Source organism: Odocoileus virginianus, chromosome 4 (genome assembly GCF_023699985.2).
Source record: "Odocoileus virginianus isolate 20LAN1187 ecotype Illinois chromosome 4, Ovbor_1.2, whole genome shotgun sequence".
In the NCBI taxonomy this organism is placed as follows: Eukaryota; Metazoa; Chordata; class Mammalia; order Artiodactyla; family Cervidae; genus Odocoileus; species Odocoileus virginianus.
The window spans coordinates 35,585,193-35,611,700 of NC_069677.1; the positions used below are offsets into that span (position 1 = coordinate 35,585,193).

Sequence of the window (26,508 nt, forward strand, 5' to 3'; positions counted from 1 at the left end):
ATGCAAGAATGGGTGGACAGAGCCTCAGAAAGTGGCCTCCAGAGGGCTGCACACTTGTACATCAGCCCTATCTATCTGCAAGTTGATATTTCACCCTTCATAGAAAAGAGTGGCAGAGGAGATCGAGCATGTTCAGGTGATATAACGCAAGGAACCCAAACCTTGTGCTCTGTGAAAACCTAGAAGGGTGGTTGGAAGGGGTGGGAGATGGGAGGGAGATTCAAGAGGGAGGAGACAAATATATATCTATGACTGATTCGTGCTGATGTATAGCAGAAAAAAACACATATTGTAAAGTAATTATCCTCCAACTAAAAATAAAATGAAAATGAGTGGCATCATATCAAACAAGAAAATAATCCTCAGCCACTCCTGAGAAATATTTATTTGGCATTCTTCTTCAGAAATATATATATATACTATATAAATATAATTTTTTTTCATGGTGCTGGTTTGGTTTTGCAGTAATATCCATAGGTGATTAAATAGAGTCAGCTTTTCCTTTTCTTTTTTCTCTCCTAAAAAGCTTTTTGGGTTTCTGACAGTTCTTAGGGGAAAAGTAACCTCTAAATTTCCTTTCATTTTCCTTCATTTGAGAATGATGTGAGTTTCAGAGATATAAGGCAATTTGAGCCTTCTTTTACTTGAACAAATTTAGGTATAACTATTTGATTCCCAAAAATCCTGTGGCTATCCTTCTAGGTTGCCATGAGGTTATTTTCTTTACATAGAGGCTTTGCCTTCCAGTTCAAATTTGTGAACATGTGGATTCCTTCTTTGTTTTTGTTTGCATCTGAAGATCAAAAATTGCAATGAGCAAAACCAGTTTTAGAGGAGTTTATGGTTATTTTTTATATTTCCCATAGATTTTATGGGTTATTGATTTATAAGCTTGCAGAGAAATTGAGGTCACTGTTTTATTTTAGCAGTTGGCAATGTGGAATAACTATTCCATGAAATCATGAAATTTTTTAAGCTATGTTCACCCAGGTATAAGATAATCTGTAAAATGCAAAGCTTTTAATGCTTTTATTTATATTCAGCCATCTTTTTGATGGTATTGCACAGCAATTAAGAATAGATTCTCCTCTTTCCTTGAATTCATCTGATTGTACTTTCCTCACTAATTTGTGAAGATTGCCTGTTCTACCTGGGCTACAGTTCCTAGTGGAATTATTTTCTTTTTCATAATTTCCCCTCTTCCAAATAATGAGGCCTTGGCATTTCAAATGTCAACCTTTAACATGTGGCATGATATACTTTTTCTCAGGATCACAAAGTAACTGTTAAACTAATCTATATTTATCCAAGAAAGCACAGGTGCTATTTTATATAGCACAGTCTAAACTAGGAGTCAACAGCCTATGAGAGACAAAAACCTCCAGAAGACCTTGGGAGAACTATTTGAAGCCCAACCCTGAAGGGATGGAAAACATCATAGCTAACATGGCATGTCTTCATTTCATTTATCTTTCATTAGGTAGAGGTTGGCCTGCTTTAAGATTAACATATGACACAAAGCAGAGAGAAAACTTTTTTTAAATTTATTTATTTTAATTGGAGGCTAATTACTTTACAATATTGTAGTGGTTTTTGGCCATACATTGAGATGAATCAGCCATGGGTGTACATGTGTGCCCCATCCTGAACCCCCTCCCACCTCCCTCCCCATCCCATCCCTCTGGGTCATCCCAGTGCACCAGCCCTGAGCGCCCTCTCATGCATCGAATCTGGACACAGGTAACCTGGAATACAGTGGCAGTTCTCCTGAAGATAGCATTGCATTTCTTTTCACATCACTGGAAGTTGGATTTTGTTACTGTTGCCACAGAGTGTGTGTGTGTATACACATATTCTCTGAAGTGTCTATGTATGTGTACGTCATACACTGTAACAAGTCTGTTGCATTTCTCAGATGTAATTATCCCCCTCCTGAGATTTCCTGATGATGAGAAATCATATATAGGAGGACTCCATGGACTATAACCCGCCAGGCTCCTCTGTCCATGGGATTCTCCAGGCAAAAATACTGGAGTGGGCAGTCATATTCTTCTCGAGGGGATCTGATTGACCCAGGGATCAAAACTGGGTCTCCTGTATTGCAGGCAGATTCTTTACCATCTTAGCCACCTGGGAAGCCCATATAGAAGGACACTTGCCCCATATTAACCATCTTCCTGCAACCTGTTGTCTTCTAAACTATAAGGCCCTCTGTGAGGAGCTACAGGCCAGAAAAGATTAATGAAAGGCAAATGAAAGATATAAGAATGAAAAAGAAATAGATGTATGGTACCCAGGCAAGGGTGAAACTTGAGGGAGGAAAGAAATTACCAGGATGAGGAGTCCACCCAAAGTCTACTTCTTTGAGTACTAGACTCCAGCACAATAAAGACACAACTCTACTTGGCATTGTGATCCCTATTACTGGATTCCAACATCAAAATCCCTCCTAAGTCTTCCAGCGCCATGGAGCTATTAGCTCCCAAGACAAGTAGTTCTTTCATTGGAAGGCTCTGCTAAAATGTTTTTTCCCTTCTACTAAGGGTTCTCATGTTTATAATCCTATCTTAATGCCAAATGGGGCTACGCACTTCACTGATGAGCCCACATCGCATAAATGTCTCAGAACAGAAGGCTCTGACTGATACACAACTGGCTTGAATCCCAACGGTATCACAAAGTAGCAGTGTGAACTACTGCATGTTATAACAGATAAAGAGTGAGGTTTTCTCATCTTTAAAGTGGGATGATAATGCTTATTTTCCAGTGCTGACCCAACAAATAAACAGAATAATTTATCTACAGCACTCAGCCAAGGTACAGTGAACATATTCAAATAATAAAAATGAGTTTTCCATATTTATCAGCGAATTAAACATAAATCTACATAGGCAGAGTCCAAGAGCAGGCTGCACTCTGGTGGCAGAGTTAGTTCATATAACCGATGTCTTGTCCCCAAAGTAAACATCCTTGGATTCTTTCAACTTCTACAATATACCTTTGCTTCAAGGGTATCCTTGACTTTTCCACTCAAAGTTATCTTTTATAGTGGCTCAAGAGATAAAAAGAAAAATATATATATATTTATATATGTGTACTTATATATATATATATTTTTTTTCATATATTGGTAAAAAGCAGTACAAGCCTGGAAACCCCGTTACCAAGTTCTTGTCCCCATGTCACCATTAATCAGCTGTGAAACACCAGTCAAGAAATATAATCAAAAAACAACATACATAGGTAGGGAAAGGAATACCTACTTTCATACAACTAAAAGAAGCATAAAGATGAAACACACAACAGCAAAAAAGGGTTCCAAACCATGCTGGCAGCTACCACTGAACACAGGAGCTAAAGCTCATTAGTAATACCCAGTAATGAAATAATGACCTGTAATACAGCTATGTATTCATGCGATACCTTTTGGTGATTCATTTTAAGTCATCAAGAATAAAAGCTCTGTGGCACCCTAAACAGTCTGGAGGCTGCTGAAACCCACACTTGTAGCTCTGAGTTTCTATCAGCTGGTGGTGTTTCTCTAATGTGCAAGCAGAAAATTATTCAGGGTCTTTAGTACAAGAACATACTTTATATTCTATTTACAAATTATATGTGCTTTGCCATTAAATAAGTTAGACCAACCCAAGCACATTATTGACTTCCCCATTAAGAAGCCTTTCATTTAATTTCTGTAAATGTTTCTCTTTGAGAAAGGCATGCTAATTGATAGCATATCCTAAATCTAATCAGCAGCCTGTAGACAAAACACTCTCACTGTGGCCAGTAGGAGTGAAGGATGAATACTTTATGTTAGGATTATTGTTGTGAAGAGGAACTTGACCTGGTTTAGTCTTAATGTGGTCCATTTATTTCTTTGTCAGCATCAGAGTCAAATTATCCTTGTCTTTGATGACAGGAATAAAACAGTCATGAAAAAAGGAAATGAAAGCAATACTTAATCTTATAATTCTAGGAAATAATCTACTTACAAAGATAAAAATTCTCTCAGTGTAAGAGAAAGCACTGGTTCCAGAGACGTGTGTTCTTGTCTTACTTCCATCTCTAATTTTATGACTGCAAGTTGAGTCACCAGAACTAAAAGAGCCTCAGTTTCCTTGGTTATAAAGTTGAATGATCTTAAAATAATATCTTACATCCCTTACTTCTCTTTTGTTTCATGCTTAAGAGGCATGGAAACAAAATTTTACTATGAAATATAAATGATTAAAAACAAATACAGGGTAAATTTTGGCCACTAAGTGCTGAAGTTATTCAGCTAATGGAGTCATATATATAATCAAAACCTTAACCCTAACCAGACTGGACAACGAATAGTGGAATACATTTACACACACAATATGTGGATACATATGCATATATAGTTATATGTTCTAAAATCCTATAGCACTCACATACACTGCAAAACTAAGTAAATATTTCAGAATTTAAAATGGTAGTTCTTGTAACTGTTTTCAACAAGACAGGTTGCAAAGTAGAGAATTCAAAACTGCTATATAAAAATGTGCTTTCCTTGCTACAAATCACCTGTTCATACAATATTTGGTAAATTCCAGAAAAGACAAATAAAATTTAAATATTTATATTTAAATTGCATGAAGATATTTACAACGTTCATATCACTGAGCTAATAAATGTAATGGAAAAGCTGCCAAATATTCCTTTATGCTAGAAAAATACACAACTTACAATGAAGGTTGCTTATTAAAAGAACTCCCATAAACCCAAGGCAACATTTCTTCATTAAAATGTTGATTATCAGGGCAGGGCAAACTGTTATATATTTTATTCTGACATATCATTATATTAATAAAATTATCATAAAAATTTCAATCCTGGCTAGTTTCTAAGTGATGCTATGAAGTAGTTTATAGGTAAGTCTCAAGGCAAGATATTCTTCTCTGTAAGAATATCTACTCTCTAGATTAAATCTAAGTTTCAAGAAAGTTGAAGTGTTTTGAATTAAATTCATATATATTTAATAAGGATTAAGTTTGAAAAATATTGCTCAACAATTTTATTTTTCTGTTTTCTAGAAAATCCTAGGTATCATTCCAAATTTCACCATTATTTTTTTATTTTTTTTTCAAATTTCATCATTATAATAACAAAGAGGCATATTAACCACTAAGAACTAAAGGTTCCCGTCTCAATCATTTATAACTTTCAAATATAGCATTGGTTCCTTTGAATCTAATAGTATCAACTGAAGATGAAACAATACAATCATAGTATTCATCCACTAGGATGAATCCACTTACTTAGATGGACTTTAGGAAAATTAAAGCATAAGGTATATAAAAACATTTATCACACTGCTAAATGAGAAGCTATTTCATCTTAAAATATCTTTTTCCTTTATTTTATAACACATAAGACTTAGTAGAAAAAATGGATTATGAGAGAGATTCCAATTTTCCTTTAATAGTGTTTGTGTATTAAGGTAGACTAACTACTACAACAAACAACTTCAGGGTGTCCCTGGTGGATCCATGGTAAAGAATCCACCTGCCAAAGCAGAAGGCATGGGTTCAATCCCTGGTCCGGGAAGATCCCATATGCCATGGAGCAACTCAGTCCATCCACCACAACTATTGAGCCTGCGAGACACATCTGCTGATCCCAGATACCCTAGAGCCTGTGCTCCTCAACAAGAGAAGCTGTCACGATGAAAAGCCTGCGCACCGCAACTAGAGAGCAGCCCCCTGCTTGCTGCAACTAGAGGGAAGCCCAGGTAGCAACGAAGACCGAGCACAGCCAAAAAAAAAAAAAAATTAATGTATATGTTAAATTATTTTTTTAAGAACCTCCAAAATTCCAGTAACTTAATAAATGTTGATTTCTCACTTACAGCACAGTCCAATGTGGGTGTTCCTGGCTGATTGTCCTCCAGCCAGCAACAGGAGAACCCATACTCCTTCCATCCTGTAGCTCCATCTTCATCCACATCCTGGGAGTCTTCCTCTCTAGGTAGCTGATAAGGAAAGAAAATAGATCATACTAGGCCAGTTTTATGGGCTAAACTTGGAAAGAATATCATTCCCACCTACATTCCATTGGCCCGCATTCAGCCACATGGCCACAGCTAACTACAAGGGAAAATGCCTAACCAACTGTCCAGGAGATGGGTAGGTAAGTAGGTAGGTAGATAGATAGGTCTATATATTTGTTCTAAAGTTCTGTAGCACTCACATATACTGCAAAACTAAATTAAATACTTCAGAATTTAAGATGCTATATCTATTATGACTGTTTTTAAACACAAGGATAAAGCTGAGGGGATAACATAATTTTCCAAAGAGAATGTGAAATATAATATTTGAAAACCTAATTCTAAATTCTATAAAATTAAAAAGCTGTTAATCCTTAGAAAAGTCACTTATGCCTCTCCAAGTCACTTAAGCCATCTGCAATTCAGTGAATTGAACTGGAAAATTCCCAAGATTCCTTCCAGATTTAATCCTGTAAGTAAAGCAATTTACTGCAATTATGGTCAACCCTGATAATGGGAACATTAAAGGAATAATTTGATAATAATCTATAATAACTTTATCACATTTTCTAATTAGCAGTGACAGGAATTCTATTCACTGAACCACCATCATTGGACACATAGTTAAAAGGTTACAATTTATCCAAATCCTCCAGCAAAAAGGGGGGAAATTTTTATAATCCTATCATCCTGGAAATGTCTGAGGTTTATGGTTACTGCAAGATTTAGCCTGGGTGCTTTAAGTCCCTTAAAAATTTACCAGGAAGAATCAACCCACTTGGATTTAGAAGAAGGAGATAAATTTTGTTCCTTTTCTTTTTTGCTAGTCATCTTTTTCCACTACTTTGATTGCTTTTCCTTTATTCTTGAGGAAGTATCTCTCTTCCCTATCTCTCCAGGTCTTCCTTGGTTTACAATTATCCTGGGCAAGTTGATTTCTGAAGCAGCAAATGCTCTTTTTGCATAGCTAAAGTATAAGGAGAAATTATGATGTTACTGTTTGTAGAGGAAGTGAACTGCCCACATACACTCTTGGTTTGTATAACTATAAGCTTTAAAACTTGATAACATGAGGATAACAATAGAGAATTATTAGGACTCCCAAATGTGAACACCTAGTTTCAAAGCTTCTTTCGTGTAGCAGCAAAGAAAGCAAAATTAATAGCAATGCACACAACAGCAGGTCATGCAAACTGATTGTGAAAAATGATTGTGCTCCTCATTCTCTGCACACGTGCGACATTTATTGACATCAGAAAGAATGGGAAAGAATGACACAATTGCAGAAAATCTTTGTCAAGTTAAAAACAACCATTTGAAATCTGCCTGCATTTTCAGTGCACTTTTTTTTTTTTTTTTACAAGTTTCAATTTCTCATCTCTATTTTCAAAACCAAGGAAAATCTTTGACTGGTGGTAAAAAATAAATTAAAATTTATATTTTAATATCTATCATTATTATAAAATATCCCAGTTTTTAAAAAATCTTTGCATTTAAAATCTTCAGTTTGCCCACACTAGATTATTCATTAAAATCTATGAACAATAAATAGTGATGAAGTCATGGAGACGAGAAAACTCTTCTACACTGGAAATAGTGGAAATGTAAATTGGTGCAGCCACTATGGAGAAAGGTATGGAGGTTCCTCAAAAAACTAAAAATAAAGTTGCCATATGATCTAGCAATCCTACTCCTGGGCATATATCCAAACAAGGCTGCAATTCCAAAAGATACATCCACCCCTATACTCACAGCAGCACTATTCACAACAGCCAGGACATGGAAGCAAACTAAATGCCCATCAACAGATGAATGGATAAAGATGTGGTACATATATACAACAGAATACTACTTGGCCATAAAAAATAATGAAATAATGCCATTTGCAGCAATAGCGGTGGACTTAGAGATTACAATATTAAGTAAGTCAGAAAGAGAAAGCCAAATACCATATGATATCACTAATATCTGGAATCTAAAATATGACACAGGACTTCCCTGGTGGCTCAGTGGTGAAAAATCCACCTGTCAATGCCAGAGACAAGATTTCGATTCCTGGTCCAGGAAGATCCCACAAGCTAAGGAGGAAGTGAGCCCATGTGCCAAAACTATTGAACCTGTGCTCCAGAGCCCAGGAGACAGAAGTACTGGGCCCACACGCCACAGTATGGAAGCCCACGAACCCTGGAGCCCATGCTTTGCAACAAGAGAAGCCACCACAGCGAGAAACCTGCACACAGCAACTAGGGTACCGTCTACTCTCCACAGCTAGAGAAAATGAAGACAGCTGTCTGCATGCGGCAGTAAAGACACAGCACAGCCCAAAATAAATAAATAAGTAAATTATATATACATGTACACACACACTTATCTATGAAACAGAAACAGACTCACATAGAGAACAGACCTGTGATTGCTGAGGGCAGAAGGTGTGGGGCGGAATGGATTGGGAGTTTGAGATCAGCAGATGTGAACTATTATAATAGTGAATGGATAAACAGCAAGGTCCTACTGTATAACACAGGGAACTATATTCAATATCCTGTGATAAACCACAGTGGAAAAGAAAATGGAAAAAAATGTATATGTATATATACATATATAAGTGAATCACTTTACTGTATAGCAGAAATACAACATTGTAAATCAACTATGTGCTTAGTCACTAAGCCATTGCTCACTCTTTGCGACTCCATGACTATAGCCCACCAGGCTTCTCTGTCCATGGAATTTTCCAGGAAAGAATACTGGAGTGGTTGCCACTTCCTTCTCCAGGGGATCTTCCCCACCCAGGGATCAAACTCACATCTCCTACAGCTCCTGCATTGTAGGCAGATTCTTTACCACCAGTGCCACCTACTTCAATAAAATAATTCTTTTTTAATGGACATAGAGTGCTCATGAAAAACAAGCCCAATTCTAAATTATTAAATTACTACCATCACAAAGTGAAAACCTGATATTTTGGTGCCCAACCAAAAACAATAAAAATTTCCAATATTTTAAATAATAATAATTATAGTAATAATAAGTATTTTAAAGCTAAATTTTTCCAGACTACTTCACAAATAAATTAGTCAACACTATACCAGAAATGTTACATATGTGTGTGTACACTTATATTTTAAATATATGTGTTTAAAACTTTATATGTAAATACATATTTAAAATTACATGGCAATATTTCTTCTTGGGGCTCTAGTAATTTCATCTGAGAAAGTGTCTCCATTGAAAGTTCAATTTTGTTCTTACACACTCTGCTCACTCACTCACTTCTTTACTCATCTTCAAGATGGAGAGCAGAAGCCACAAAAGAACCCCAATTCTATTGACTCTGAGTGGAGAGAGAGGGAGGCCACACTCCAGCATATACCCCCCTGAGTGGAGAATACTGTGAAAGCCTGAATGCCATGTCTAGAGCATTAAGCCAAGAGCACAGTGCCTTAAACAAGCAGATCAAACTGTCATATGAAAACCACTCTTCTGCCACTTGCAAAAACAAAGCTGGTGTAGGCTCTTGGGCACGAGTCTTCCTGTCCTGCTGTGCGATGGCTTAGCAAAGCTATTCTGCAAGCATCACTTAAGCTGCCAGCAGTTGGAAGAGAAATGGGATGGAGAGAGTGTTTTCTTCTGTCTTGGCCTTACTGGGATACTGTTAATACCTTTCTGGGAGCAAAGTAGAGGATTAAATACCTTCACTAAAATTATTTGGCCCAGAATTTAAAGCAACATATCCTTCACCAAGATATTCAGAGAGACCACCAGAAAGGCTACTTGTATGTTAGGAAGTGTTATGGGCTGAACCATGTCCCCTACAAAATTCATATGCTAATCCTAACCCCAGGCTGTAGATGGTGATTGTATTTGCAAATAGGGTCTTTAAAAAGGTAATTAAGTTAAAATGAGGTCTTTAAATGGGATTTAATCCAATTTAAAGCCTTTGTGTAGATCACAACAAACTGTGGAAAGCTCTTAAAGAGATGGGAATACCAGACCATCATACCTATCTCCTGAGAAATCTGTTTGCTGGTCAAAAAGCAACAGTTAGAACTGGGCTGGTTCAAAATTGGGTAAGGAGTATGACAGGCCTGTCTGTTGTCTCCTGTTTGTTTAACATCATGAGAAATGCCCATCTGGATGAGTTATAACTGGAATCAAGATAGGTGGGAGAAACATCAACAACCTCAAATGTGCAGATGATACCACTCTAATGGCAGAAAGTGAAGAGGAACTAAAAAGCCTCTTGATGAAAGAGGAGAGTGAAAAGGCTGGCTTAAACCTCAACATTCAAAAAACTAAGATCGTGGCATCCAGTCCCATCACTTGATGGCAAATAGACAGGGAAACAGTGGAAACAGTGACAGACTTCATTTTCTTGGACTCTTAAATCATTGCAGAAGGTGACTGTAGCCATGAAATTAAAAGATGCTAGCTCCTTGGAAGAAAAGCTATGATAAACCTAGACAGCATATTGAAAAGCAGAAACATCACTTTGCCAACAAAGGTCCATATAGTCAAAACTATGATTTTTCCAGTAGTCATGTACAGATGTAAGAGTTGGTTCATAAAGAAGGCTAAATGCCAAAAACTGATGCCTTCAAACTGTGGTGCTGGGGAAGACTCCTGAGAGTTCCTTGGACAGCAAGGAGATCAAACCAGTCAACCTTAAAGGAAATCAAGCCTGAATACTCATTGGAAGGGCTAGTCCTGAAGCTGAAGTTCCAGTATTTTGGACATCTGATGCAAACAGCCAACTCTTTGGAAAAATCCCTGATGCTGGGAAAGATGGAGGGCAGAAGAAGAGGGTGTCAGAGTATGAGATGGCTGGATGGCATCACTACGCAATTGATATGAACTTGGGCAAACTCCAGGAAGTGGTGAGGGACAGGGAGGCCTGGTGTGCTGCAGCCCATGGGGTCAGACATGACTGGGTGACTGAGCAACAATAATCCATATGACCGGTGTTCTTTTAAGAGGAGATTAGAATACAGACACACACAGAGGGAAAAACATGTGAAAACACAGGAGAAAGTACCTGGCCATCTACTAGCCAAAGAGAGAGGTCTAAAAAGAAATAAATACCTGGATCTCAGACTTTTAGCCACTGGAACTATGATAAAATTAATTTATGTTGTTTCAGCCACCCAGTCTGTGAAACTTTGTTACGGTGGCCCTAGCGAACTCATGTAGGAACTAGGAGCCTACAAAAGGCAGTGAAGGCAGATCAAGACCTTAGAACTGAGGTCTAGAACAGCTTCCTTCTTCGGTACCACACTCCACATGAATCCAGGTACAACCACTAACATTCTTGGTCTGAACAGGCCATCCCAGAATTAGCTAAACCAATAAAAATATTCCCGCATATTCCATGTTCCAGCAATGAACAACAAAGCATGAAGCTGGAGAAAATATTCCCCTACCCAATATAAAGGATATTTATTTTTCTTGGAAGACCAGAACCTGGTACCTAAACAGCTTGAGTTCTTAATCCACATCTCTGAATTCCAGACCTGCTGCCTGCATTGCCCTTTGTAAGCCTTCCATCATAGCATCCAGGCCTCAGCATCCAGACCTGCTGCACCCTCAGAATCCACTGCTTTATAATCCATGGCTGCCTCCATCTAAGTGCTGGCTCCGGATTTGGCATCACAATCATATTCTTTGTTCCCCCTTCCAGTTCATCAAACCTGGAAAGGACAGTGTTGTGGAAAAGTTCTTTCCTTCAGCCATTCAGAAATTTGCCCCACAACAAATTTAAGTTGTAAGTTAGAAAACTGATCATAGGGGCCATTTGGAGTCACTGAGGAATGAACCTGGATATCAACAAGTTAAATTCAGTCTCTCCATTTAAAATCAACTCCTTACTGAGTTTAATATTAGCCTAAAACTTGTTTAACAATACACCATGCCAGTAATAATAAAGTTGCTGTTTGTTAAATGATTTTCTTTCTTGGAAACTTCAAATCTATTATTTTTCCTTATTGGTTGTTGACACTCTGAGTTGTCAGGGGAAAAGCTATTCCTATAAGTATATATGGATTTTTATAATATTCTTTTATGCTATTTTCAGAAAAATGAGGTAACTACAGACAGTTCCACTTTTTATTCAATTGTCAAGGCTTGTTAGAAGGAAAAGTTGTAGGAAAGGAATAAATTCCTTTTTAAAACTTCACATAACTTCCCTTTTGGTCTGTTTCAAATAGTAATGGACCTTGTTAAAACAGGAAGCTCAGAGTGATGACAAGCTTTATCTAGAATGGTACCATACATGAACAAAGAAAATTTAAAGAGATTCTTAAATAGCTGAATTCATCTCAAATGGCTTGACCATTGTGATCTGCAGGGAAGGAAAGTTTTGCTAGGAAGGAATTGAGAAAGGTTTTTTTTTTTTTATATCTCCAAACGACTTTGCCAGATATTGGAAGAAGAAAAACATAGTTTGCCTAGCTTGTCAGGTTATTTATAGATAATACTTAAATCTAGATCTTTTAATTACTTTTTTAAAGAACAAATTGCTTATCAGTGTCTGTTCATAAGATAATTATATTAGATTTAAGAATTTGATGTTTCAGACCAAGTTAAAAATGACACCTCAGAAAACAGAATTTTTATTTTTACCTTAAAGCAAGCTCAGTTTAGAGGTGTCTGTTTACAAACTTTCTCCATTTAATTGGTTTTCCTAATATGAAATAGTATTTCCAGAACTAATTAAAAGTTCATTCTAATGAATATTCAAGACCAAAATGTTATCTCTGCAGTACAGTATATAGATTTTTAAATCATCCATAAAGGTAATTATATTTTTTTTACATTCTTAAAAAGTCATATATTGTTATTGATGCCAAATGGGTTATTTGTTTCCTCTTAGGCCATGATTGAAGAAGCCATCACCAGAGCGGAATCTTTCTCAGTTATGTACACACCATTTGCAACAAAAATCAGAGCTGATAAAATAGAAAAAGTAAAAGAAGTTTTCACAAAAACTCATCCTGCATACATGGAGTATATCTACACAGGTAAGAATCAGCATCTTCAAAGTATCAGCTGATGCTTTATTTCCATAAAAAACAGATACAGGGATGTTTCTGACTTTTGATATTTTGTTATTTTGTTCTAAGGATTTTTTTTTTATTAATCTGTTGAGTTGAAATAGAAAGTTATTTCCAGGTTTTATGTAGAGCTAGCCTTATAGGTCTAGTGTAATATCCCTTGTGTCATCGGTCATGTTTCTTTTTTTTAAGAGGAGGGGTAACACTTAGAAATGCTAAGATTATAAAAAAATAAATAAATGAAGGAGTAACTTGTGTAAGATGGCACCTTTTTTCATATCCTTCATCAGTAGATTAGGTGATTCTAGTACTTTCCTGAAGATGAAATTTTTCTCCAGTCCCTTCTATCTTCCTTGCTCCATCTATCTCACACCTCAAATGCCCCCTTTTTTCCTCTTTAATGTTCTCCAGCCCCTGGAGCCCAAAGGAAATCTGGATCATCAAGTGCGTACACAGAACACAACACTGGCGGTGTTCTTCTTTGCTGCTTTTGTCTCTGGAAGCCAATTGCTTTTATTCATTCAATACTTTCTACTATGCTCCAAACGTTATTCTAAATTAAGAATTTTCTTGTGTTAAATTAAGAACCAACCCCTAATGGAGATAGAAATATCTAGTTATCTAAGATACTAAGAGTTGTCAAAAGCTTTTGTTATTGCCGTTTTACTGTCTTTAAATCATTGACTTAAATCAAAGACCATTTTGTTACTTCCAAAATTAAAAGCCCATCAACAATGACTACCATGTTAAGCATAATCTCTAAGTTCATTCACCTAATATTGTATCTTCCTGTTAAGCCCCCTGCACTCCTTTTGTTAGGGTTTTGGAGCCAAATCGCTGATTTATATGATTAATAATATTCTCCATTAGTGATCACTTTTAAGGTGTCGGCTACTCAACATACATTATCTCTTGTTACTCTCATAACTTAAGTGTCTAAGATGATTCTTATGTAGAAATGGAAAATGGTAACCAGAAGAAACAAATAGTTTTTCCAAAGATATGCAGAAAACCACCACATCAGTGGCAGCGAGCCTTGGATTTGAATCCATGTCGTTGCATTGAGGTACCTTATTTCCATCTGATAGAAGCCAAGATGGGATGAAAGCATTAACTTTAGGTCCTATGGAATCTGTTTCTTTCAAAATGCCTCAAGCGCTTCAGAAAAAAAAAGATATTTTAAAGATATAACAAGTAAAACCTTAAGGAACAATGAAAATTTGAAGGCATAGAAAGAGAAGAAATCACACGCTATAATGACTACTGATGCTAATTTACTTAATTTGAGCATTTTTAAGAAAGTAGATAAAAATATTTCAGAACTCACAATTTTTGCTAATTGTTATAAATCACATCATTTTGTTACGGACATCTTCAGAGGGCTTTGGGGAGGAAAAGAGTGAAATCAAGAGCAAGCAATTGACAAGTTATATCAATCTCATATCATGGAAACTTGATAAGATTCAGTTATTTCCACATCTGCTCTCAGATCCATTGATAATAAAGAAAGATTCATTGAGGAGGTCACCGATTTGCCAATTTCTCTACTGGTAGAATAAATTTAGTTATATTTAACCTACTTCACGGAGAAGTTAGGAAGATTAATTAATACTTGGGAAACACTGTTGCCACTGACGATTTAAAAACAATAATAACATTAATGAGCCAGATTCATGTCTCATGTAACTCCATCAAACTTGTTATCAAGATGAATTATGATTTGTTGGCAAGGCGATTCATGCTAAAGAATCTTATACTATGGAAGAGAAGATAATTATAAGTTACTGATGATTGTTTCTATTATTTTATAATTACTAATTGCCAGATTGTGACAGTGCTGTATGAGAACAGAGAGAAAAGATGCAGCCTCTGAAGGAGAAGGGGAGGCAGAGAAGGCGATCTTGAATTTTAAATTTCATAAGGACTGGTTGGGTTCTTTGCTCTGTATGATGGGTACTTTGGGTTAACAGACTGTTACATTGATGACATGCATCATTTGCCTCTGTTGCACTGATTAAAGGGTGTCTCCAAAGCTCTTGCTGGAATGATGGTGAAACCACTATTACTAACCTTATGTGCAAGTCTTAGTGGCAACTCTTTTTTTCCCCTCAAGTAATTCCAAGGTGAGGAAGAGAGGAGGTCACATGTGGTCTTTAGCTTCTGTATATTTCTCACAAGAGGTCCCGAGTGATGATGTGGGCAGGTATCAGTAGCCAAAGGCAGTAGCTAGACAGTGGGTCATACAAAGAAAGATGGGGCCTAGAAGAATAGTGTTTTGTTGTGGCAAGCATGCTCAGTCACAACTGACTCTTTGCAATGCTATGGACTGTACCCTACCAGGCTCCTCTCTCCATGGAATTTTCCAGAATAGTCAAGTGGACTGTCATTTCCTCCTCCTCCGAAGATCTTGCCAACCCAGGGGTTGAACCCTCACCTCCTGTGTCTCCTGCATTGGCATGTGGATTCTTTACCACTGATCCACCGGGGAAGCCCCAGGATTCTCCTTTCATCTGCTTTGATAGAACTTAAGAAGCTTCTATGTTGCCAAAAATGTATTCAGTTACTTATTTCAACAAATAGTCATGCAGTGTAACTGGACAATTACACAGCAAATATGTACAAATATTAGGCTTTTTTTTAACCTACATATGTTTGCCTTTGATTTGCCCAGAGCCAAAAATGTATTCTCTCCCACCCCATGGGACACAATCCCATCCAATCATTTCTAAAATTTAGCTTCTCTTCAGTAATTATCTGATCTAACTCTCCATTTTTCCCCCTTTCCACGGGACTTTCTTCTCCTCCTAGCTTGTGCTCAGTCTAACCCATTGTGATCCACTGGACTGTAGCCCGCCAGGCTCCTCTGTCCACGAGATTCTTCAGGCTAAAACACTGGAACGCATTGCCATGCCCTCCTTCAGAGGATCTTCCCAACCCGGGGATCTAACCTGTGTCTCCTGTATTGCAGGTGGATTCTGTACCTGCTGAACCATCAGGGAAGTCCAGAAGCCTGAGGGCATGTGAGCAAAGAGTCCTCTTCCAAAGTCTGGCGCAGGCTGGCACAGCTGCTGATTACATGGCTAGTGCAACTTGAGACAGCCCTGTTTGTCTGAGGAGGAACTGATGGGCTCACTTATGTGACACATCAGGTCACCCAAGGGCACCTATATGAGTCCCCATAGTGCTTCCTGGTGCAGATTCTTCTTATATGTACACCAGCCACCCTATCACACAAATTGGCCCAGACAAGAGCTACTTTCTAAGATCCCCTCTCCCTGCCAGAATGCTAATTCTAGATCCTACACTAGAAATTTCCTCTTCTCCCCTGGAGACTGGAAGTCACTTGAGTCCTCTCTCCAACTTGCTATGCTACTCTGCCATTTCTCTTATCCTTTTTTCCATGCTCCAGAATCCCAAGATCCTCAGCACAAGAAGAAAATCTGCAATGGAGATGAGTGGTATATTGAGCTACTTATTTATTCATCAAACATTTACTAACTACATATATTCCAGACACTATATTAGGTAATGCTACAATATACCTGACTCTAGTCATTTATACTTCAGGGTGAAAGTTGGACTGTACTTTTCTTCTCTTCTAAAGAATATTTTAATTAAAACCTAACCTCAAATTGTGGAATGGAAGGCTGATTCTAATTAAAAGAATGGTGAAGGAGAAAACAGATGAAAGAGCAGTTTGGGGATAGAAGTCCTTGCCACTGAAAGTGGCAAAGACTAGCTCGTTGTTTACCAAACTATTTTCTTTTCCCCCTATATGCTTAACTAGAAGACATTTCCAGCTTTCTTTACAGTTCAGTGAGGTTGGTGACTCAATAACAGTGTTTGAATGTGGATAGAAATAATATATGCCACTCACAGGCCTGACCCATAAACTTCTGCCATATAGAATTCTCTTCCCCTTGCCACTGACTGAATGGGTGGAACTCCAGAACTAAAGAAGCTACAAGGCAAAAGAAGCTTGGATCCCTGAATGACCATAGGAAGGCAACCCACTGAATACCCACACGAATAAAAAAAAAAAAATTATCTTGTCTCGGATCACCGATCTTTGGAGGTTCTTTGTTAAACCAGGTGACTTAACTCTAACAGACTACCTTACATCATAACAAGTAGGTGGTTTCCTACTCCATCTACAGTGTATACAATGAATTCATGTGAACTCAATGGAGAAAGGATAAACATCCCTCCATGTTCAGTCAAACTCATCCTCAGAAACACTCAGCTTGTGTACATTCCCTTCCACCTCCCATTCACTCATCGTTCCTCGAACAACTATAGGTGGATGTTCTCGTACATATGTGTTTGTACCCACTCAAAGAAAGGGAACATTTCAGGAGAGACACAGATGCCCCACAGGAGATAGAATACAATTACGCAGTTTGCATTGTAGCAGGAAAAACTGGGACCACAAGTAAGAGTTTTAGAAGTCATCTAAATCAACAGTCAACAGATGAAGGTCATAAAATCTGTACCTTGAAGATCTTGGATGAAAAGTCTACCTATCAAAGTTGTACAGGAGAAGTAGGTATTATCATTAAAACTTGGAGACTAATACATTTAGCTCTCCCAGCAGAGGCTGGCAGACAAACCTCCAACTCAGAAACTCTGCCCAACTCCAGGTCACCTTCATTAAGCATACACAGTATTGAGTTCATTACTCTTCGATCATGTGACAATGCTGTGAGCCCAGTAATAGCTGGCAGAGGTGATGGTGATAAGCAAGAAGAGCATTCATGATAGAGATCCCCCAGGCAGTGTGTTCTTTCTAGCTAACCCCTAATTCACAGTCACCCTTATCAGGGATTTTTCACATGAAAAATAAATTGCAAAGGGGAAAAAAAAAAGTGTAAAAAAAAAAACTCATTTTGAAATTTATAGAGGTCTAAATAGTTTTAATTTCTTATTAAATAGGCCAACTAAATTAGTGATTTATTATGAGAAAAACTCACTTTACCCTCAGTGCTGTGCTTAGTCGCTCAGTTATGTCCGACTCTTTGCAATCCCACGGACTGTAGCCCACCAGGCTCCCCTGACCTTGGAATTCTCCAGGCAAGAATACTCAAGTAGGATGCCGTGTCCTTCTCCAGGGGATCTTCCTAACCCAAAGATTGAACCCAGGTCTCCCACATTGCAGGTGGATTCTTTACTGACTGAGCCACCAGGAAGCCTCCCTTGGTGGCAGCACTAAGACTCTATTGCCCTTATAACTTCTACAAGACTGATAAGGGAGGGTCAAAATTCAAATCTGCCTCATTGGGCAACCAGGCTTATATATCCTCAGGAATTCACTGTGCATTCCTTCCTATGTGGGGAATGTGGTAAGACCCACCAAAATCTTAAAGCTATATTATAATAGAGCTATATTGTACTACAACTCATGGAGGGAAAAAAATGACTGAATTTTAGCAGTGTAGCTATCCATTTTTCTTATTTAAGGAAAAATCTAGTTTGATTCATGCAGAGTAGTCAGCATATATAAAACAAATAATAATTCACTAACCCTAGAATTATTATGTTTTCATTTATAAAGATTTTGCTTGAGATTTTTATTCATTTATTCCAATGAAATAATGCAATTCTCTATAGTTCTTATTCTTGCATGGTTGTATTTTAATAATAATAAAGTAATACAATAAGCATATCCTGTCTCCACTTGATGAAAATATCAAGATTTATTTGCTAAATAAATAAATATTCAGTAATGGATCTGTGCTTAGTAATGTTTAATAGAAAAGTTTTCTGGATCAGATATCAATTACTTTAACACTTAGGTGGATAGAGTCATATTTTGTCTTTCCAATGTAATTCCCAAGAGTAAATATGTATGTTCAGAGGAATAATATATTGTTTTAAAATAGACCTTTAAAAATTGCTTTTCACTGAAATTTATAACCTTGTTCTTGTTCAGTCATCATTTACCAGTAAGGATAATACAGTCTTATGCTATCTAAATTGTGAAGTTAAAATTCCTTATTTTATTCTTTCTTCTTCAAAATATTATAATTTTATCATGATCAAGAATTTCTAAGATTAAACTATTTTCCTCCTCTTTCTAACTCACTTTATCAAATGGAAAAGATTATAGAATTAAAGAGCCTACATCTCCAATATCATTATGAAAGTGTTACAGCCAGGTTGGTTATAAAGATAAATCATCTCATGTTTGTACCACAAGAATTCTTTGTAGAAATAGAGAATCATTCCCAAAGTAAAGAAATTCCTCATATACGGGGCTAAAGTCTCTGTTCTTAAAATATTAAACTGTTGGTCTTCCCAATGGGAAGAGTGGTGTTCCGGCACTATTCTATCTAATGAAAATAAACACTTCTCAGTGAGCAGCCCACTTATCCTTTGCAGTAGCAGGTTACAACATTGCTCACCTCTGGTCTCCAACATCTACTGTCTCTTGCCTTCTATGATTGCATTTCTCCTGGACCTCTCTGAAAGTGTAATGAATCCTGCTTAATGTGTTTTCTTATGGGACCTGACTGAAGACAAACAATGTTTCATTTAAAGAAATACCAGTCAGTAATTCAAAAATAAACGGAAGTAATGTAAGCTTTTACTCTAGCCTCTTAAGAAAAACCAGTGTGTTGGGGCAAGGTGGTGTGGTTGAAATGAGATATGTGGCAGAAAACAGATGTCAGAGATATTTTATCCATCATGCTCAGAGAAACCTTGTAATGTACACATGCACACACTTACATGGCAGCTTCCCTCCAAGTCTCTTTTCCCACTTTAAGCTATCCAAATACACTCCCCAAGTTTATTCCTTCACAAACAGAGTAATCCCTTTCTGGTGTCAATCTTGGCAGCCTTAACAGCACCTGTTACCTCAGTCTACATTAAAAAAAAAAAAAAAAACTCCATAATAATTTCAAAATAAACTGAGCTCATTTCGGCAGGTAAAGAAGCAGTGAGGTAAATACTCATGTTAAGATTTGTTTTTTCCTAAAACACTTACTTATGTTGTCTAATCTAGCCACTCTGTAATATTAGAGCTAATCATTAGGCACTGCCATCTAATGAATCATGCAGCTGAGCATTAAAATCCCTAAAGACTGAACCTCAATCATGTAAAACAATGTCTCTAGTTCTTAATTTTAAACTCTACAAGTTTGTTGTGTGCAGAATTGGAAATTTCTATTTTGCAGTATTATCCTTTTTTCCTTTAGTTTTACATATTTGGCATTCAGGTCCTATTTAGTTATGCTTTAATACTTGGATCAGTTACTTTATACCTTTTAGGCAGGAGCTTTTCTTGATGATCTTGTGGTCCAGAGATAATCACTGCTTTTCACACCTAAAATAGAGCCCCATCCAAGTTATTTGTTATTCGTTTTTTTTTTTTAACTTAATTTTTGGCCAAGACACATTGGCATGTGGGATCTTAGTTACCGGACAAGGGATTGAACCCGGACCCTCTGCATTGGAAGCGCAGTTTTTTAACCGCTGGACCACTCGGAAAGTCCCCTCAGCCAAGTTATTCATCTTTTCTCATTTATTCTTTAAATCATTTTTATTGTGAAATATCACAGACATTTAAACTTACACAAAACGAATGCTCAGCTAAACTAATTGTTACAGGTTAAATAAAGTAAAAAAAAAAAAAAATGTTGCTAGCTCTCCAGGTATCCTCTCTACTGGCCTCTAAAAAATCCCAAACTGTTCCCTACCTCCTACCAATGTAAACACTGTCCTCACCTGGAAGTCACCACGCTCCATAATCTAAGGAATCATGTATTCATATATTCTGAAATATTCATATATTCTGAAAATGTGTCAACATTTAAAAAAAATACTAGTCCTTACTCCTTGCTATTCTTTCATTGAAGAATTTTAGCTGGACATTTGTTATCTCTACTCATCTAATTTTCCGTTATCACTGAAGCCGTTCCTTATATTTTCTATTTCTTTGTCTCTCTATGCCATCCATTTTGAATCTGAATGAGTGTCAGTCATTCAGTCAGTTGTGTCCCATTCTTTGCAACCCCATGGACTGTAAATATTAATCCAATTCAGAACTCCCTTCTAATTTCATTTCAGCTGTAACAGGTAACGATAACCAAGATTGTATATTTTGCTTTTCTCTTGTTAGTTTGTATTTCTTAATGCATCCAGTCAATCAGCTTCCCAGGCATTGAATTCATCTCTACAATGGGTAACTCTTGTCTTTAGTAATTGATCACAACACAACTGCAGTTTCACACCACAAGTGGCCACCCAGGAATCAAAGATTTCTCACCCTCCAATTCCACTCTTTTATCCTTTTTCTTCCCAAACCACATGTTTCCATGAGCCAGAACCATTTTAGCAAATCCCACTTCTGACCCCAAATATAGGATTGCCTTTTCCTCACAACACTTTTGACACCAAATATGTGGTTGTTTTCTTTACCACTGTTCTAACTTTCAGCCACCAACTGGGCTTTTAACAATTCAACTTTGGTACTAACTATCCAGAGTTAACACAGACCTCACAGATTAAAGGATCTATCCTACAAGACTGCCCCCACCCCCCACTTCAGATGCCAGTCACAAGTCCCAGGTCTCCTATACTTCTAATCAAGAAGTTATAAATTGGGGGTTCCCACAAACCCCAGTTTAGGTTTTATAATTTTCCAGGATGACTTATAGTACTCAGGAAGTGCTTTACTTACTATTACTGGTTTATCATAAAGGATACAACAGCCAAATTGAAGAGATACTGGGTTTGCCAAAAAGTTCATTTGGGTTTTTTTGGTAACATCTTATGGAAAAACATAGGGCAAAGTAAGGTATGTAGAGGGGTGTGTGTGTGTTCAGGGAGCCCCATGCTCTGAGTGCACCACTCTCCCAGTACCTCATGAACTTCACTAACCCAGAAGCTCTCCAAACCCCATCATCTGGGGGGTTTATGGAGGTTGCATCATGATTGGTTTAATCATTGGCCACTGGTGATTAACTCAATCTCCAGCCAGTTCAATCTCCAGAGCATGAAGAATGAGGCTGAAAGTTCCAAGTTTCTAATCAAGGCTTGGTCTTTCTTGAGACTAGCCCCCATCCTGGCATAAACTCTCTGGGGGACTGCCAAGAGTCACCTCATTAGAACAAAAGACACTCCTATTATCCGTTACCACTCAGGAAATTCCAAGCATTATAGAAGCTCTGTGCCAGGAACTGGGGACAAGACCAACTATCTCTCTATGATACCACACCATCTCTCACTCATTGTAGACAGTAACATTTGTAAGATTTTTACTCTTGGGTGCATGCCACTATTTGCTGTTTCTTTATATGTGAGAATCCAGTAGAGTTTGGGTTGATTTTGTTTCCTCCCAGAGATTTCTTTTGATTTTTCCAAACACTATAGAGTCCTACCAATGAGAGAGCCTTTGTTTCTGGAGCTGAGATTTCCTGGACATCTAGGTATAGTATAAATTCAAACCTTATCCAATGCCTAGAGTTAAAATTCTCAAAGAGGGGAAAAATAATCCTACTCCAGGCCCCCCAAATTCAGGGCATTATAGCAACAATATGTTATTTCACTAACTGTGAATCTAATAAATATTGAAGGAAATAGCAGTATCTTTCCTGTTTGTCTCAAATCTACTTTGTTAGGGATGGAATTAAGGCACTTCCCCAGGATAAATACAATACAGCTGATTAAACATAAAACTTCAGAATCAATAAGAATTTCAAGTGAAATAAAAATAAACTACATATAAAAATCTTATGTAGTTATTAATTTTTTCACACTTTACAAATGGGTTGTGAGAGGAAACATATACAAAGATTGGTTTTGGAGAAGTAGCCCAGCAGCCTAAAGGGAAAATTAGGAATGAAAACCAATTTTTTTCACTTGCATCTACAGTTCTGACATTATAACGAAGGTCAACAAGAAAATACAATTTATTATACAAAGATTCAGTACACATACAGCTTTCTCACACATCAAATGCAAAAATCAAAATACACTATGCTTTTAAAAGTGGAAACTTTTATTATTTATGGGGGCAATAATGATAAGTTAGCTGCAAAAGCTGCTGCCTTTTGCTGTTTTCTTGCTGATGTGAATTTGTGGATAACTTCCAAGACAGAGGTAGCGGCATTAAAAGAAGTACAAGATAAAGCTCAGAAAATGATTGGGAAAGAAGTTGTGACAAAGTGCTGGCATTATGAAGGGACTGGAGAAACTAAACTCTGAAACTGAGCACTAAAAGGAAGTCATATAAAACTGACATGGTCCCATCTCACAGTGAACAACTGGGACCTTTAGAAATGAGATTTTGCTCCAACCCAAAATGTCAGAACATTTTGTTATGGACAAAGGGCAGAGAAATGACATAGACACTTGGAAATAGAGAAGGAAATGAAACTTAGGGAAAGGTGATAAGAGAACCTTGGCAAATTTGTGTATTTCTAAAAAAGTTTTAAAACCTCTATGACTTTTCTTTTTTCCAAATTGCTTTGAAAAGTTCATCCACAATCTGTTGACTGTGGCTATGTTGGGGTGTCCAACAGAAAATATTGATGATGGTGGTATCTGTGCTTTCTACTTTATGTCCAGAGAGCTCAAATATTATTTTACAGATATGTAGCTTCATGAAAGGGCTTCCCTGGTAGCTCAGATAGTAAAGCGTCTGCCTGCAATGCAGGAGACCTGGGTTTGATCCCCAGGTTGGGAAGATCCTCTGGAGAAGGAAATAGCAACCCACTCCAATACTCTTGCCTGGAAAATTCCATGGATGGAGGAGCCTGGTAGGCTACAGTCCAAGGGAACGCAAAGAGTTGGACACGACTGAGCAACTTCACTTCAGCTTCACGAAAATAAGCAGTCCCTCATGCACAGAGATGAGTCAGCTAACCTATACTCAATAGTTCACATTTTTCAAGGTGCTTTTCTGGTGCTTCTGACAGTTTCACTAAGCCAGATTCTCCATTCATCCAATCTTCTTAGTGACTAAGAGTCCACATTTCCCAGAGAACAAGCTACATCAAGAGTGCAACCTGAATATGAAACAAATTCTTTCATCTCGGCAGAGCTGTTCTATTCATTTGAGCACCAACTACCCTGAGTTATCTAATACAGATTATTTTACCTCACTCACCTTTTGTAAACTGACCAGAAACCACTTAATGTTTGGGGGAAATGAAAAACAAAGATTGTGTGATATTCTTTACTAAATTTCAGTTCAGTTTGGTTCAGTTGCTCAGTCATGTTCGACTCTTTGTGACCCCATGGACTGCAGCACACCAGGCCTCCCTGTCCATCACCAACTCCTGGAGTTTACCCAAACTCATGTGCATTGAGTCGGTGATGCCATCTAACCATTTCATCCTCTGTCATCCCCTTCTCCTCCTGCCTTCAATCTTTCCCACCAAAAGTGTCTTTTCCAATGAATCACTTCTTTGCATCAGGTGGCCAAAGTATTGGAGCTTTAGCTTCAGCATCAGTCCTTCCAATGAATATTCAAGACTGATTTCCCTTAGGATGGACTGGTTTGATCTTCTTGCAGTCCAAGAGACTCTCAGAAGTCTTCTCCAACTCCACAGTTCAAAAGCATCAATTCTTCAGTGCTCAGCTTTCTTTATGGTCCAACTCTCACATCCATACATGACTACCGGAAAAACCACAGCTTTGACTAGATGGATCTTTGTTGGCAAAGTAATGTCTCTGCTCTTTAATATGCTGTCTAGGTTTGTCATAGCTTTTCTTCCAAGGAGTAAGTGTCTTTTAATTTCATGGCTACAGTCACAGTCCGAAGTGATTTTGGAGCCCAAGAAAAATGTTTGTCACTATTTCCACTGTTTCCCCATCTATTTGCCATGAAGTGATAGGACCAGATGCCATGATCTTCGTTTTTTGAATATTGAGTTTTAAGCCAGCTTTTTCACTCTCCTCTTTCACTTTCATCAAGAGGCACTTTAGTTCCTCTTCACTTTCTGCCACAAGTGTGGTGTCATCTGCATATCTGAGGTTATTGATATTTCTCCTGGCAATCTTGATTCCAGCTTGTGCTTCTTCCAGCTCAGCATTTCTCATGATGTACTCTGCATATAAGTTAAATAAGCAGGGTGACAATATACAGCCTTGACGTGCTCCTTTCCCGATTTGGAACCAGTCTGTCTTTCCATGTCTGGTTCGAACTGCAGCTTCTTGATCTGCAAACAGATTTATCAGGAGGCAGGTCAGGTGGTCTGGTATTCCCAACTCAAAGAATTTTGAGTTTGTTTCAAAGTTTTTTGAAACTTGTTTGTTTGAAATTTGTTTCAAATTTCCAAGTTTTTTATGATCCACACAGTCAAAGGCTTTGGCATAGTCAATGAAGCAGAAATAGATGTTTTTCTGGAACTCTCTTGCTTTTTCTATGATCCAATGGATGTTGGCAATTTGATCTCTGGTTCCTCTGCGTTTTCTAGATCCAGCTTGAACATCTGGAATTTCTCAGTTCACGTATTGTTGAAGCCTAGCTTGGAGAATTTTGAGCATTACTTTGCTGACCTATGAGATGAGTGCAACTGTGTAGCAGTTTGAACATCCTTTGGCATTGCCTTTCTTTGGGATTGGAATAAAAATTGACCTTTTCCAGTCCTGTGGCCACTGCTGTTTTCCAAATTTGCTGGCATATTGAGTGCAACACTTTAACAGCATCATCTTTAGGATTTGAAATAGCTCAGCTGGAATTCCATCACCTCCACTAGCTTTGTTTGTAGGGATGTTTCCTAAAGCCCACTTGACTTTGCATTCCAGGATGTCTGGCTCTAGGTGAGTGATCATACCATTGTGACAGAGAAATAAATCTTATTTCAGAAGCTCTGAACATTTAATTAGCTTGACTTTTTTGGAAGTTCTATTCTTACTTGGACCATTAAAAATACAGGATTGAGAAAAGTTGTTTGTTTGTTTGTTTTAGATTCAATTCAAGTATTGACTGAGCACCTAGTAGGTGCTTGGTGCATGAAGATAACTTGAAGATGTTATCTTCAAGAGGATTAAAATTTATTGGAGTGATGAGACATAGCTCCATTAAACATGAGGAGATTCACTCTGGAATGAATGGTCTAGGTGTTCTTTAAGAGTTTGGGAGGAGGTTCTGAAGTCCTCAGGAAGCCCTTTATGAACTCTTCTTTTAGTTGCTAAGTTGTGTCTGACTCTTTTGCGGCCCATGGACTGTAGTCCACCAGACTCCTCTGTCCACGAAATTTCCCTGATAAGAATATTGGAGTGGGTTGCTAATTCCTTCTCCAGGGGATCTTCCTAACCCAGGGATCAAACCCACATCTCCTGCATTGGAAGGCAGGATCTTTACCACTGAGTTACCAGGGAAGCCCCTTTATGGACTAGGTGGGACTTGAATTAGGCACATCTGGAAGAACAGTGATTGATTGAATAAAAGAAATATTAAGAGAATAGGAAGTTGTTTCAGGTGTTAAAGCACAAAGA

At 37.6% G+C, this 26,508-nt stretch overlaps 1 protein-coding gene across 4 annotated transcripts in view; it reads left to right on the top strand.

Annotated features, from left to right (window-relative positions):
* Nucleotides 1-26,508, top strand: part of SPATA16 (spermatogenesis associated 16) — a 237,896-nt gene that overhangs the window by 162,666 nt on the left and 48,722 nt on the right. For all 4 annotated transcript variants that reach the window (XM_070465891.1, XM_070465890.1, XM_070465892.1 and 1 more), the window contains exon 6: nucleotides 12,882-13,029. In XM_070465891.1, coding sequence (XP_070321992.1) covers nucleotides 12,882-13,029 — 148 coding nt within the window. The remainder of the gene's footprint in view (nucleotides 1-12,881; nucleotides 13,030-26,508) is intronic.